This window comes from Emydura macquarii, unplaced genomic scaffold, assembly GCF_026122565.2.
Source record: "Emydura macquarii macquarii isolate MOO-44397 ecotype Brisbane River unplaced genomic scaffold, CSIRO-AGI_Emac_v2 contig_2205, whole genome shotgun sequence".
NCBI lineage: Eukaryota > Metazoa > Chordata > Testudines > Chelidae > Emydura > Emydura macquarii.
The window spans coordinates 37,451,870-37,467,833 of NW_027132342.1; the positions used below are offsets into that span (position 1 = coordinate 37,451,870).

General features: G+C 41.5%; 1 protein-coding gene across 1 annotated transcript in view; it reads right to left on the reverse strand.

The window, feature by feature from the left end:
* Positions 1-15,964, reverse strand: part of ZDHHC17 (zinc finger DHHC-type palmitoyltransferase 17) — a 119,232-nt gene that overhangs the window by 55,796 nt on the left and 47,472 nt on the right. The window contains exon 8 of the mRNA XM_067559908.1: positions 1,210-1,335. Within this exon, the coding sequence (XP_067416009.1) occupies positions 1,210-1,335 (126 nt within the window). The remainder of the gene's footprint in view (positions 1-1,209; positions 1,336-15,964) is intronic.

Below are 15,964 nucleotides of genomic sequence, written 5' to 3' on the forward strand. Positions count from 1 at the left end.
GATTGGTACACCGATCTTTAATTGAGCCTTTAGGCACTACCACAATACGAATAAAGAGCAGTAATGAAACTATTTACAAGTGTTAAAATCTTTTCTCAAGGCATTGTTAAGTTATCAAAGACGGTAGCTAAGGTTTTTATTACCAAGATACAGTGTATCTGAACTAATTTTTTATTTTTAAACATTAATTTCAAACCTCGTGCCACACTTAGAGAATATCTGGCACCAGCCGCACATTAACAGATAAAAATAAATGCTATTTGGAAATCCTCAGTATAGTTCTATATAGATAGCTATTTATGATAAAGACTGACAGATATTTCTCCTAGACACCTCCATTTCCCTGTCCTCCCCAAAGATCCTATAATATATTCCCATCCACCCTCCCTCTACAAGATTCTAAGTAAACACCACTCAGCTCAGAACCTGTAAAGTACACCAATATTCTTCCTGTGCAGAGAGCTAAAAAATGAGCCCAGGTTCTAAGCTATGATTCACCGTGATAAACAAAAGATTAAAATGGCATTAGTCCACCAGGCCAGCGCACAATAAACAATTTTTAAAAGCAGTTCATTTTTTGTAGAAAATGTATGTTTTTGTTACTTTTAAAGCTGACAGCTGAACTGCTTATCCATCAAACTAAAACCACTGCCAAGGTTACATATCCCAATTAGGTCTCTACCTTAAGATCAACTATGAAACGTAATAAGCCTTTGAAACCTAGGGAGGTTCATATGCCACCATTATACTGCCAAAGTCAACCTCCATATTACTTCACTTCCTCATATAACACTCACTAGCCATTATACAGGAGAGCCAAGTTCAGGAAATAACCTGAAACTTTGATTTTTTGAGGGTGATTTGTCAAAATATCTTGGTTCTCCCCAGGAAGAGTACTGCAGTGCTCCTAAGGACTCCCCCTGCTGCTCAATCAATGCAATAGCACTGTCACTGACCCTTGGAAGAAACTACATTCCTCTAATTTTTATCTTGAGGAAAGATTGGCAGTGATACAGAAGATAGATAAGGAAAGGATATATGGTAATCCAAAAACTGAAATATGGGGAAAAGTTCTTGTTAATATATATCTACATGAGCTCTCCTGCTATGCCAACTACTCTAGTATTGAAACACCTATTTTTAAAAGGGAGAAATATGTCAAAAATAATGGTTTTACATAATGAAAAATGTGAGGTTTCTTCTTCTCACCTTATCAGCCTTTAGCTTTCTGAGAAATGATGGATTGTCGTATCCCTTTGCCTGTCTTGCCTCCTGTAAGTGGTTGATCATCCACACATTTTTTCTCTGTTTTGCCAAATCAAGCGGTGATTCTCCCTGCCAGGATTTTGAAAAGTGGAAGACATTTAATTCAAAAATAAAATGTACTCAGAATAGTTTTACATTTAAAATAGTAAATCACCAACATAAAATTATCATCAGATTGAAATACAGTAAGTAACATTCTGGTATTATTTCACTCTGATGTTTACTTTGACACCAAATAGACCATTCATTCCTTCCAATCCCCCCCCCCCCCCACTTTTCTTACAACTGCATGAGTGATGAGCACAATGCTAAAACCATGCTCATGACATAATTTCTATGCCTCAAATGTGGCAACAGTTGCCTTTAGGGATCATCTGGCATAACAAATCTGTGTTTAAATATCCTGAACGCTCAGTCTCCTTTATCTGTTTCCCTCTGAACTATTGACAGGCAGCAGAAACCAAACAAAAATAGACATAGTTTGCCCACTGGATCAAGGAAACTCTCCACTGTATATGATTACTCCTCAGTTACTTCTCTACCTACAAGGAAGACATCATCATCAGAAGTCACTAGTACTATAAAATGTTTTCTGTGAGAAAAGTTTCTCACAATTTAATATTACTAGGTCAGCCTCAACCTTTGTGGTCCTAGGAAGAAAACGGAAAAGGACAAAATTTATTGATTGCTGGCATCCTACCATTATGAGGCCCTTATGCTTGGCTTGTGCCAGGTTCTTCACTTATCTTGAAGAGTTCCAAGGCATGACATTGTCCTAGTTTCTCTCCCACCGCACACTCAGGAGAGGAGTCAGATAGAGAGAGCGAGGACTATATGGATTTCCATTCACAGAGATTTACACCTATGTTCTGCCCCCAGAAAAAGAGCTAAGTGAAAATTTATGACTAGAATCTGATGTTATAGCGGAGGCAAGAGACAACCAATTGCAGGTACCTCCAGCTCCAGTTTCGCATTTGACTCCTCCTCTCTTCTATTGGAGTTAACTCCCCTCCTAAACAAAGCATTCATGGAGGCTTGAAAAATAGCTGAATCCTCCATCACTCGGCCATGCCTAAAAAAAAATGAGACAGGTACCAGAAACTGAAGTTACCCAGAAAGGGCACAGTGTACTAGCAACTGAGGAGGCGCTTTTCAAAGGCACAAAGGAAAGTCACCTAACTCCCACTGAAAGTCAGTAGGAGTTGGGCACCTATCTTCCATCTGAACCTTTGAAAGTCTCATCCTGAGTCTCCGTTAAGGGAATAAGTAGCACATAATGGAAACACAGATTTTTGTGGCTCCTCAGGGGAGTTTCCTTCCACTTCCTATGTCTGAGGTGTTGAGCCAGCCTTGTCCACCCGAAAACTTACACCAAAGTTATCCTTATCCTCTATGTCATTCAAACAGAGCATTAAAATACTGGTTAAGGTAGCTCAACCCTCTGAAGAAACAGAAATTTCTGGAGATCAACAATGGTGAATGCCCTGCCTAGTCACAGATCTACTAGTTTCTCGGATCACTAATCTCTGGAAGACCCTGAAACACTAATATTTTGGTGTCATCTTATGTATACAAACTATAAAGATTACCTGTGGACAAATAATCCCCGCTGGAGATTCTCCTAAATTTTCCTAAGTAAATCCTGCAGTTGTCTCAAGGTCTAGCTGAGCATCCCTTCTCTACTAGAGGGCCATGTGACACCAGGGACTGCCTAGATAAAAAGATTGTGGGAGCTTTAAAGAAATCTTTTGACTATACTTCTAATCAACTGGCCGTTTTGGTGTATTTCTTTTATTAATATGGAGGCATGACTGATTTATTAAATACATTTTAATATTTATACCCAACATCAGAGATTTCAATCCTGGTCTATCAATACATTTCTCTCTGTATCAGCAAGTAATAACTATTTAACATGATGTGTTTCATTGTGTGAGATCTAAATGAACAGAAGAAAAGAACAGTCTAAAATGTAATTATTCTAGGGTACTTTAACTGGGGACATTCATGGCCAAGCGACATGACTGAAACCTTATACCATGAAAACACATCAAGGATGCACTCCAAGATTCGCTAGTAGATTCAGTTCATTCCTCTTTCAGTAAATACTCTTCTTATTTTAGAAATTCAGAATTAGATAGCATAATTATTCCTTTCATTCTTCTTTTGGAAATGAAAGAAGTTACAAGTACTCAAATAAGATTTCTATTGATTTGTTCTAATTGACAAAATAGTTCCCTCATCTATGAGACTACCCCAGGCTGTTCAATAAATTATGGTTAAAGATATCAGATAAGTGTGTGAGAATCATAACATGGGATTAGTGCCTAAGATTTTAGTATTATTTGCCTTCTCTCAGTAAAGAAAGTCATTCCATCTCCATTCCAATCCACTCTTCAAAGGAAAAGAATATGAGCTTACCACCAGGAACAGTTATTTATTTTCTTGTTTTTATTTTTAGAAGAGTCAGAACAGATGACCCCATTTTAATTAAATTAGAAATTATACCTAATGTGCAGACCACAAGTACTTTAAAACTGATGCTATGATATCAATCCAGGATAGTGGCTAGTGTAATCAGATCTCCAAGATGTGTGTCTTCATGTTTCCAAATATCAAGCTGATCAGATTTATCCTAGAAGCTTATCCTTTTTTGTGTAAAACAGGATTTTTTTTTTCTACTGCCTCTTGGATGAGTAGTTCTGACCTAGGTCAACTCCCTCAAAAAAGCTTAGAGGGTAGTGCGACGTCATTTACTAACATTTTAGTGCCTGGAACTGATTCCAAACTTTTCAAAAAGCTTGCGCTCACTTGAAACTTTCTGTCTTTAACTACTCTGGGAAGTAAGATGGGTAGTTCCATTCAAGAAATACTTAAGCTATAAAACTTTTTCAGTCGATTCTAAGAAGCTCTTTGAGGAAAGGACTTCACTAGGTAGGGTTATGGATATGTTCAAATCACCATCTGTTCCATATCAACAGTTTAGAACTGACAAGTTTGAGAAAATTCAAAACCTGATTTACAGATAACTAGCCATGAGTAAAAGGCAGGAAAAGCTAAAGTCAGAGTATTAGCCAACAGAAAAAGAAAGAACAAGATGAGGCTGACTGTGAACTAACGTTCTTCTATTCCAGAGAGCATCAGCTAAATTTAAACCTACATTTTTTTAAAACAATTTTTTATTTTGAAAATATTCCTGTAACAGAAAGCCAGATTTTTGTGATCAGGCCCCTCAAACTCAAAAAGGGGAACCTAGAAACATAAGAGAGAAATAGTTATTTACCTCACAGTAACTACTGTTCTTTGAGATGGTGTAGTCACACAGATCCCAGTGTAGGTGTGTGCATCCCTTGTCTGAGATTGGATTTTTTAGAACAGCAGTATCTGTTGGGACCATGAATGAACATGTGCTTCCTTTTGCTTCCATGCAAGGGCATAAAGTGTGAAGTGACTGCAACCCTCTCTTAGTTCCCTTACAATTCAAAGTCTGCGGTAGCGGAGGACTCAAACTGGGACAGAAAATAAGGTTACTTACCAGTAACCGTTGTTCTTTGAGATGTGTTGCTCATGTCCATTCCATTATAGGTATGTGCACGTTATCCACTTAGATCTCTATTCTTTGTAATGAGATGGCCTCACATTTAGACTGACCAGCTAGAGCTGGAAATAAACAGGGAGACAGCTTGGATGGTTCAGTTCTGTCAGTTAATCAAGGCTCTGGAAATGTCCAGTGAGTTTAACTTCTCTCCTGGTGAAAGGAGGAGTTTTGGGAAGAAGATAGGTAGGATGACTGACTGATTCAGATGAAATTCTTAAGACTACACTGGAGATGAATCTGTGGTGAGATTTGAGCAGCATCTTGTTCCTATGAAACGTAGCGTAGGGAGAATCAGCTGTAAGTGCTCAAAGCTCTTTTGCATGAAGGGATTGCAACTAGGAAGACAATCTTCCGAATGAGATGAAGTATGGAGCATTCTGAAAGGGGTGGAAGGAAGGCCCCCCATGAGTCTCAAGAGGACAATGTTAAGTTTCCAGGCAGGGGCAGGTTCTTTGACTGGAAGGTAAGTACATACCTTGAGGAACGTTAATAGCTCTGGGTGAGAGAAAACTGAACACAACCATATAAGAAAATGGCAAGTTGAGATGCTGCAAAATGGGCCTTAACAGAGCAGAATGAAAGGCTAAAGGATTATAAATGCAGCAAATAGTGAAATACCTGTGGTACTGAAGCCTGCAAAGGGACCAGGCTGGGTCATCCAAATTGAGAAGCTCTTCCATTTTGATGAATAAATCCTTCCGGTGGATGTCTTCTCTCTGCTCTGTATCAGGATCTCCTGGACATGTTCAAAGCAGTCCATGTCTATGGTACTTTACTGATCAGGATCTAGGACATCAGGTGCAATGTCTTCAGGACTAGATGGTGAACCTGACCATGGCGCTGTGAGATCAGATCCAAGCAGTCTTAGAGCTGGATTGGTGACTGAATGTACATCTGCAGCAGGTCTGTCAGTCAAAACCACCTCAGCCAGTACAGAGCTACGAGAATGACTGTGGCTTTTTCTTTTGTTTTTGAAAGACATCCTAGGCATCAGGAAGACAGTGGAAAAGCATAAAGGAGACCTGGATTTCACTGCAGAAAAAAAGGCATCAGGAATTGAGCCTGAGCTCATGCCCCCCCTGGAACAGAAATTCTAATACTTAGTGTCCTAGGTGTCACACAGATCTATTATGGGAACCCCCAATGATGGAATATATGCTCTGCGATGGCTCTCCGCAGGGACGACGCATGATTGACAATGGACTATCTGTTCCAGGTTGCTGCTCATTTCCAGGAGGTAAAGAGCCATTGGATATGTCCACGCTGCAATGAAAAACCTGCAGCTGGTCCATGCCAGGCAACTTGAACTCACGGGACTTGCGCTGCAGGGCTGTTTCATTGCAAACAGACTTCCAGGTTCAGGCTGAAGTCTTGGCTCTAGAACCCTGTGAGGTGGGAGGGTCCCAGAACCCAGGCTGAAGCATGAACCCAGAAGTCTATACTGCAATCAAACAGTCCCGCAGCCCAAGCTCCGGCAGCTTGAGTCGGCTGGCATGGAACAGCAGCGGGTTTTTCATTGCATTGTAGACACACCATTGGGGTTAACCCATTTCAATGGCACTATGTCCAGAACTTGATGTCCCCTAAAAAGAGAGACAAGCATGTGCCTCCTTGCTTGTTGACATAGACAACGCCTGCAATGCACTATCAGAATCTGCACTGTAGAGTTTTGAAGAACATGGAGGGAGACCACGCAGGCTAACTTGATGGCTCTGAGCTCCAGGACAATGATGTGTGTTAAGTGCTGAAGGCTGGAATGTCCATGCCAGGTAACACCATCCAGGGCTGCTTTGAGCTGTTACAGCTGCTTAGTGTTTCTATTCCTGGAACTCCAATGTTATTAACACAAGCATAGAATGCAGCTTGCTAATTCAGGAGACTTCCTTGTTATTCATAAAGAACAACCACAGGGATGGTTCAGTGACAAAGGCACTAGTCCAGGTATTTTGCCCTTAAGGCATAGTCCCAGTGCCCTGGCTCCGGGGTTACATGTACACTAACACATGACCAGCTCACAGTCAGCAGCGGGAGTCCCTATTGTCCCCCAGGCCACACCACACAAAGTGTCAAGGCAAGGTACCCCGTCATTTATAGACTCAGACAAACAATTTATGTACCACCCTGTGTGTATCATACCATCTGCTTGTTATCTCCCCTTGTGCCTTGCTTTCAGATGTCTCAGGCAAAACATCCCTATTCATCATTTCTGTCAAACCCTCTTATCTAGTGTTAGGTCAGGATGTACCTGGGCTAATCTTCTCCAGTGTGTTTACACACATACCCAGTATCTGTTGCTTCTTAGGAGTGCCCGTGTTTTAGCAACACTAGTAATACCTCTGCAAAGGTCATATATCGGACAGTGAACTTGTAAGCATCTGCTTTAATACATGGCTTGACTTTGGTTCATGGCCTAACTTTGCTGACTATGGTTCAGGCCTCAGACCTTACACCAGACCCAGTGCTCCAGACTCTCTCTTTCTCCCATAATGTGGAGAACTGTGTCTTCTGGGGAACAGGTCCTATGAATTTTTAGATGGTCCAGATGGGTTTCCCAACCTATGCTTGATACATCCATGTCAAAATCCTCATTGGGGAGATGGCAGAGAATGGAAACCCCACCACCACAAACATTCCTGGGTTTCTTCCACCACCTCAGTTCTGCAATGACATGAGAAGGAACCAAAACATTCTTGTTCAGCTGATGTCAACAGAGAATAGAAAGACCTGTGCCAGAGCTGGCGTGGCTGGAGGTGAAGCATGGCAAGTAGCATTATGTACATGCATACCCACATATGGCCTAGCCACCACGGACACATCCATACTGTTGCAGTTAGTTTTATTTCTATTCTGAATAATAGCAACTGCAACCACAGAAATTTGTTTTCAGAAAGGGACGCTCTCGCCAACCTAGAATTGACCAAGGCTCCTATGAAGTCTTGTGAGACTAGTTTTCATAGTTCTCTCAGCTATACCTCCTGGAGAACAGGGAGCAGGTGTACGTCAGGCTTCCTGCCATCTACTTCTAGGATCTGCCCTTGATAAATCAATTCTTGAGTTAAAAATAGATTCAATGCCCTTCTTTCTGAGATGTGCTGCTACTACTGCTAGGCACTTTGTGACGACTGTGGTGCCACAGAAAATACCTTGTATTTATAATGATTGGGCCTCACCATGAATCTTAGGTATTTCCTGTGGGCCAGGTAGATGGCATGTGGAAGTACATATCTTGTAAGCTGAGAGGCATAGACATGTCTTGAGTCTGAAAAGGTGGGATGGCAGAAGCAAGTATTACTATCTTGAATCTGAGGCTGCGTATGTTTTTGTTCAGTCTCCTCAGATCTAGGACAGGACAAACACCCCCTTTCTTCTCTGAGATAGGAATATAAAAGTTGTGATACCTGCAGAATACAGAATACTTCTATGGTTCCTGCTTCCTCTATGGCTATGAGCTGAAGAAATGAGGCTATTTCTGTTTGTAATAGAGTCTCATGAGAATGAACTCTGAAGAGGAAGGGGGAAGGAGGGTATTCGATAATGTGTGGAAATGGACAGGGCAACAGTGAACAATGATGTCTGGCACCCATCTGTCAGCTGTAATGGCCACCCAGGCCCAATAAAAAAGGGACAAGGCAGTTCCTGAAGAAAGGAGTAAGCTCCAGATTGACTCTAGTGTTACCTCTTGATTCTCCTGTGAAATTTGCTGCTTCTGAGAGGGATCCAGGTTAATAGAGAAGATGGAAAATGGACACCCTCTAGAGAACATGCCCTTATTTCTTGTAGATACTTTGGCTGACAATGCCCAGGAGTACGATGGAATCCTCTGCCTGGGCTGGTACTTGTAAGACTTCCTATAAAGGGGAGGAATATAATTCTGAAAGACTGTAGTGCTGCCCATGGAGTTCTTGAGGGAGTGGAGTGTGTAGTCCACTTTCTGGCTGAAATGCTCAATTCCCACTGATCAGGGGGCTGTATCAGATGTGTCCATGGCCACATGTAGTAATGGTCTCACAAACATGTGGCCTTCCTTAATGATTTCCTTTAATTCATCCCTGTTCTCTTACAAGATTTTGGAAGGACTCTCTCCCAAGAAAGAAAACTGTATTTAGTAAACAGGACTTGATAATTTGCCACCTGGAGGTGGAGTAAGGCTGATGAAATATGCCTTGTGCCAAAAAAGGTTCAGCTCTTTGGATCTTTGTTCCTGGGTGTGCCTTTTGTGGACTTGGATTTTTTTTTTTCCAGTGCTGTTGAAACAACCACGGATTCTGAGTTTAGATTGGCATAAAAATATTCTTTGGGGACACCTGATACTTCTCCTCCACTCTTCCTGAAGTGAAAGCAAGAGTAATGTAATCCTTTGACTGCTCCCAATATACCTTCATTAAATCAACGAATCTGTGAGACTTCTTACAAATGCATAAATGTAGCCTCAATATCCCAGGCCTCCACAATGCAGGACAGGAACCCCTGAAATGCTTTGAAGACAGTTTTCTTTACATCTGTGGCTGGAGTTGGTGTCACTACTTTGTCCAGTGATGAAGATGACTTCTTGTGTCGAGACGGGGATTGCTGTGATCCCTCCATTGCTTCTAGCCACTGGGGCCCACATCAAGTTCTGATGTGGGTGGCCTAGTCAGGGCCCAAGTAGAATTTTTTCAGGCCCAGTATAAACTTGTAACACGCCCCCCCCTTCTCCCCATACCACAATCCCTCATCCCATACATACAATCTCAAGAACCATGAAAAAAGTTTGAATTCTGAAATTACAGTTACATATTCTACATTTCTGAAAAATGCCCCCCCTTTGCTATTTCTGTTTAACGTAACACCCAGTCTGAGAGTCCTACAAGTTTGCTGGCTATTTTGTAACGTTTTGGTTATTATAAAGGCATTATATCCTGTCAATTTCTTGATTTTTTTAGTCTAATGGACCAATGTGACTGCAAATATTTATAATTAGGCCAATCTGAAAAGACAAATCAGATAGTGTAGCACTACTCTCTCCTGCTTCTTGTAAAGCTTCTGAATGTGGTGGTGCTAATGGTGATACTACCTGACTGTCTTCAAGCATTAGACTGGAGCCACATGATGCATGTTCTTGCAGCTTTTCTTTGTCATCAATTGCCAGTGCCACAGACACAATCTCCATATTGAAATATTTTTATCTTCATTTTGTTCATCTGCTTCCCTAGTTAGTGTATTACCTGACTGCAGAAAGGCCTTGTCTGATTTGAAAAACTGGAGGATAGATTTGTGTCCTTTAGCATCTTTTAGTTCCCTTTCTTTTACCTCCTCACGTTTCTGGCTGCCTGATTTGTATTCATAGTCACCATCAGACATGGCAGCATGGGGTGTGTGTGTTTGTGACTGTGAGTGAATTAGACACTTACATATATTTTGGGCCTGCAGATCCTACCAGAAGAAATAGCACTGTGGCTCCCACTGTCTTATGATGCTTTGCCCCTCCCAGCAGCTATCCCTCCCTCCTATGCACAAGGAACTTGGAACTCGTAGTTCTTGATCTTGATCTGATAGACCATGTCACAGAGAAGAGCACAAATCTCTCTGTCTCAAACTACAAGTCCTAGTTTAATTGCACAAGCACACACACTCCATTCTAGAGAAGGGCCTGTGCTGGACCAGGACGCCCAACTGCTCACTGTTCAGAATGTTGCTTGAGACTGCTCTAACACTGCTTCTGATTGGCTCCAGCAAATCTCACAAGATCTGGACAATAGATACATAGATACAGGGAAATAAGTTTCTATAAATATCCTCAGGCATGATCTACAATTTAGCTTACATTTTTTCCTCATGGTAATGGAGGTTGCAGCCTGGGCCAGGCCCCACAGAGCCTCGGTAAAGTGTACCCTTTGCAATCCAAAACTGCTCTTAAGCTTTGCTAATTGTTTTCAATAATTCTTCACCAGTGTACACAGCCTCTATCTGGACTATTTCAATGCAGGGACTGACCCTATCTGATACCACAGTATGAATGCCTAGATATTAATTTTCTCATTATTTTACAGTGAAGCAGCTGTTAGTTCTTGGGTCAGATTCTCTACTGTTTACTAACCCCTCTGCATTGTTTAAGTGGCGCAAAGGAGCTGGAAAGCAACCACCTTTGCTCAGTCTACAGACTACCCATTGCTGGCCCGCTCGTATGCAATCACTTCCCCCACACCATGTGGGGGCCCTGGGCCTGGCTAATGAGGCCACCAAGGAATGGGATCTCCTTTTTCTGGAAACTGAAGAGGGAAATTCTGCTCTTCAACGTGAGAGAGAACAGTCCCCAGTATTTCCAATATGGCCAGGGTGGCATGCCATTTAGGTATAGGCCCAACCAGTGCCACTCACATCGCATCTGAGGCAGAGCTCTGAATAAAATACCCTCTTTGGGGATTGCATTCTAAAGGCAGAAGAGAGGGATCTCCATTTGATGCCCACAAGAAGGAATTTATCTCCTCTTCAAAATGTCAATGCTGTAGAAAGACACAGTTTCAGGACTAGTTCCAGTATAGGAAACATCTCTGGACATGATCCAAATTCCTCCAGGGTGTATCTAGGACCCATGTTAGGCTCCTTCACAGATTCTGGTGCAGAGGTCAACCAGAGAGGTCTCATTACCTGTGCTGTTCCCAGTCTGATTGAGGAATCAGATGTTTCATACTTTGAAGAGTAAAATTTTGTCCATCTTTCAAAACTTCCTTTTACATATGGAGTTACAATTGGCCTCCATGAGTGAGTGCTGTCTTTACACACAGGCACAGGTGCTGGCTTTACTGCCTGGGATGCAGGCACCAGGGCTGTCAGTGCCAAGGCTGTCAGTACTGAGGCTTTTGGTGCTGAGATTTCTGGGGCGGAGGGCTTTGTCGATGTTGAAGTATTTGGTGTTGAATTAACTGATGCCAGCTCCACTGCTTCTCTTTACCTTCTTTCCAGTGCCTGATCCTGCAGTCTAATTGTGCTTGGGGGAGTGCTGGCCAATTCTGGCTTGTCTGGTAGTGACCATCACTTCTGGGTCCAACACAACACACATGGATTGCTCAAGCAGAGGTAACTTGAGTCAGGCATTCCTGGATTTGTGTGTCTGAAATCAAAAGCGTTTCCATATAGAACATCTGGTCCAGAATGTGGTACTCCCCTAGCATCAACTATGTTAGCATCATATTAGTTATTATCATCAACTAATAGGGATCAGTCTGTCATAGGATGGGCAGAATTCAAACCCTAAAGGTTTGCAGTCTGCTGTGGGGCACGGTGGATGGTGTGAAGTGCCCTGTCCTGTTATACAGAGGAGTCTGTAGTAACTTTTCTTCCATTCTTCCCTCTCCCCCCACTCCACCCTCCCACTTTTTGTGGTACATCTAGTGAAGGGAGTGTGAAGATCATTTCTTCACAAATGTAATGAAAGAAATGCTTTTCATGTTTCTAAAAAAAGCAGCAGATGGGATGCTCACTAGGTTCTGGTCTCACTGTCATAGGTGATCAGAGGAAACTGAGGAAGGGGTGCCGCTGCTTGCCCTTTATGACCTCACATAGAAGCATGAGGCAGCACATGACATGTGCAGACCCAATGGATACTGCTATTCAAAAGATTCCAATCTTGCGTGCATGAGGCAAATGTGCACCTACAGAGAGATGCAAACAGACCCACACACAAAGAAGAATCTCAGATTTCATGTTTTAAAATGTCTAGGTTAGCAATAGAGCTGGTAGAAAAATGGAAAAAATACATGAACAATAATAAAAATTTCAATTTTTTCTGACAAGCTCTAGATAAAAAGTCTAGCTCTTTTTCCTTGCAAAAATAACTGAAAATGCAAGCAAACAAAAGCCACTGTAGAACAACTGCTAGGTTTGAAAGAGATCACAGATTATTCATTATTTCACTTATAGCCACTTTGGGTTCATCTCTGGGAGGACTCAAAGTAGGTCACAGTCCCTGCCAAAGATGGCATAGGACCTATGCACGTTCTTCTAGTCAGCTGTCTGCAGTCAAGTTGGCCCCTTTTCTGAGCAGTCAGCATAACCATTTGGCCACAAGGAGGGAGAGCACAATAGCACAAGCAGCAATATAGTCTAGATACTCAGCACAGGAGCAAGAAAAAGGGACTCCATTGTTCTAATCCCCACTCTAATGCAGATATTATCTGTGGCCTTAGTTAAATTAGTTAATATAAAAAATTGAGTTTCATTGTCAAGCTACTGCTGCTTGGGAAAGCTTGAGCACAAGAGCATGGGCGGAAAAGAGTTATCTAGGACGTAGCCAGAATACCAGACACTTGTTAGCCCTCCCCAAAATTCTCTGAGGGAGGGATCAAGTAACAGACACTCACCCATGCCTGGGTACAGACCAGTCAGCTTAACTTCTGTACCCGGAAAGATAATAGAGCAAATAATTAAGCAATCAATTTGAAAACATCTAGAAGATAATAAGCTAATAAGTAACAGTCAGCATGGATTTGTCAAGAACAAATCACATCAAACCGACCTGATAGATTTCTCTGACAGGGTAACAACCCTTGTGGATAAGGGGAAGGCGGTAGATGACTTTGGTAAGGCTTTTGATACTGTCCTGCATGACCTAAATGAACTAGGGAAATACAACCTAGATGGAGCTCCTATAAGGTGGGTGCAAAACTGGTTGGAAAACTATTCCCAGAGAGCAGTTATCAATGGTTCACAGTCATGCTGAAAGAGCATAACAAGTGGGGTTCCGCAGGGATCAGTTCTAGGTCCGGTTCTGTTCAATATTTTCATCAACAATTTAGATTATGGCATAGAGAGTACACTTATTAAGTTTGCAGACAACCAAGCTGGGTGGGGTTGCAAGTGCTTTGGAGGATAGGATTATAATTCAGAATGATCTGGACAAACTGGAGAATTGGTCTGAGGTAAACAGGATGAAATTCAATAAGGACAAATGCAAACTACTCTTCTTAGGAAGGAACAATCAGTTGCACACACAGAAAATGGGAAATGAGTGCCTAGGAAGGAGTACCGTGGAAAGGGATCTGGTCATAGCGGACCACAAGCTTAATATGAGTCAATAGTGTAATGCTGTTGCAAAAAAAAGCAAACATGATTCTCGGATGTATCAGCAGGAGTGTTGTAAGAAAGACACAAATAGTAATTCTTCCGCTCTACTCTGCGCTGATTAGCCCTCAATGGGTGAACTGTGTCCAGTTCTGGATGCCATATTTCAGGAAAGATGTGGACAAATTGGAGAAAGTCCAGAGAAGAGCAACAAAAATGATTAAATATCTAGAAAACATGACCTATGAAGCAAGACTGAAAGAACTGGGTTTGTTTAGCCTGTAGAAGAGAAGACTGCGAGGACACGACAAGAAGCAATGGGCTTAAACCACAGCAAGGGAGATTTAGGTTGGATATTAGGAAAAACTTCCTAATTGTCAGGGTGGTTAAGCACTGGAATAAATTGCCTAAGGAGGTTGTGGAATTCGAGATTAAGAACAGGTTAGACAAACACTGGTCAGGGATGGTCTAGATAATACTTAGTCCTGCCATGAGAGCAGGGGACTGGACTAGATGACCTCTCGAGGTTCCTTCCAGCCCTATGATTCTATGATTCAACAGCCTGCAGGCTGAGGAAAAAGGATGAAGAGACAAACCTCTCCACCTGCCAGAAAGGGAGGTACTTCACATTTATCTGACACCTACTACCAAAGGCTGCTACTAAAGACAAGAGTCTCCATCTCTTTAAAGACAGTCACATGGTAACATTTCAGCAGCTACCTGCTTCCAAGTGCTCAAGTCTGGGAATCTTACTGGGATGTTTGCGCCCAGCACCTTGATGATGGATTCTTCCCCTCCCATCTCTGATATTTACTAGATTTAGTTTTTCAGCTGGTGGCTGTCTAGTAAAGTTTTCAAGCCCCACCTCTCCCTCTAACTCTTATCCACAGGGCAATAAGAAATTAACTTAAGATAGCACCTGAGCCACTATTAGTGGTTACAGAATTGCCTAGGAAGATTTGGCATGCATTTTTAGGATATATAATCAGCAGAGAGCTTCTATAAGTCAACTCCTAAAAACCATGTCCCTTTTATAAGAACTACAAAATCTTACAGAAAGATAGCACAAGGACTTAGTCCATTAAACCAGCCTAGTAAAGTTAGAGACACTCATATAAAGTCTAATTCGGAAAATTATTGCGTTTGAATGAGATTTGTCAGATGGCGGTATATAAAGAATATTATTCCCAACGTGTACTGGATTACCTACAAATTGTATTATTTTGACAGGGGGACAAAGGGAAAAAGTTGCTACAAGCACTCTTTGGGTTCAAGGTTTCTCATCATCTCTTTTTATACCAGACATGTCGTTGTCATCCTTTACTCGCTCACTTTTACAGAACAGACCACATTTTAAATCCCCTTAAATCTATTGTGCCTACTTGGGAGTTTTAACTTTCTCTCCTGAGAAAGTTCTTTGACACTAGATCAGACATTCAAGAATATCAGTTTTTCTTACTGTTGAAAGCATTTTCTTAAGCGGTTTTCTCAGCCTAAAGGGGGATAAACTGCTAGCACTTCTAACAAATTTCTTTTTATAGTGCTTTAGCTAGACAAAGTTGTTCAAAGGCCTGCCCTTACATTTAATCTTAGTGTTTATTAAGCTTTTCATTGAAATCAGAACATGCCCTTGGTTTTTTTGTTTTATTTACAAGAACACACAGCTTTATACCTGAAGTGAGTATTAAAGTTGAACATTTTGAAATCAAAGGCTTTGAGACTGTTTGTACTTTGCAGAAGTCATAAAATGGAGCTATCGTTTCCAAAACTCATATTTTGCCTGATGAGTTCTATCATGCACTAGTAAGGACTATTTATGACAAAAAAAGTTCCTTGTCCAATTTCTATTAAAATTTGTTATGCTAAAGCTATGGATTTGTCCTAGGTAGAAAGGGAAGACACTTCTGTACATGATATATATATATATATATATGGCCATAGTATGGTCTCTCTCATTCCACTGTTTTATTAAGTAATACAGAAGAGGAGCTTTTGCTGCAAGACGTGGACAGTTGCTGTGTCTATTTAGAATCTACCCACACAGTTTACAGAGACCACAGA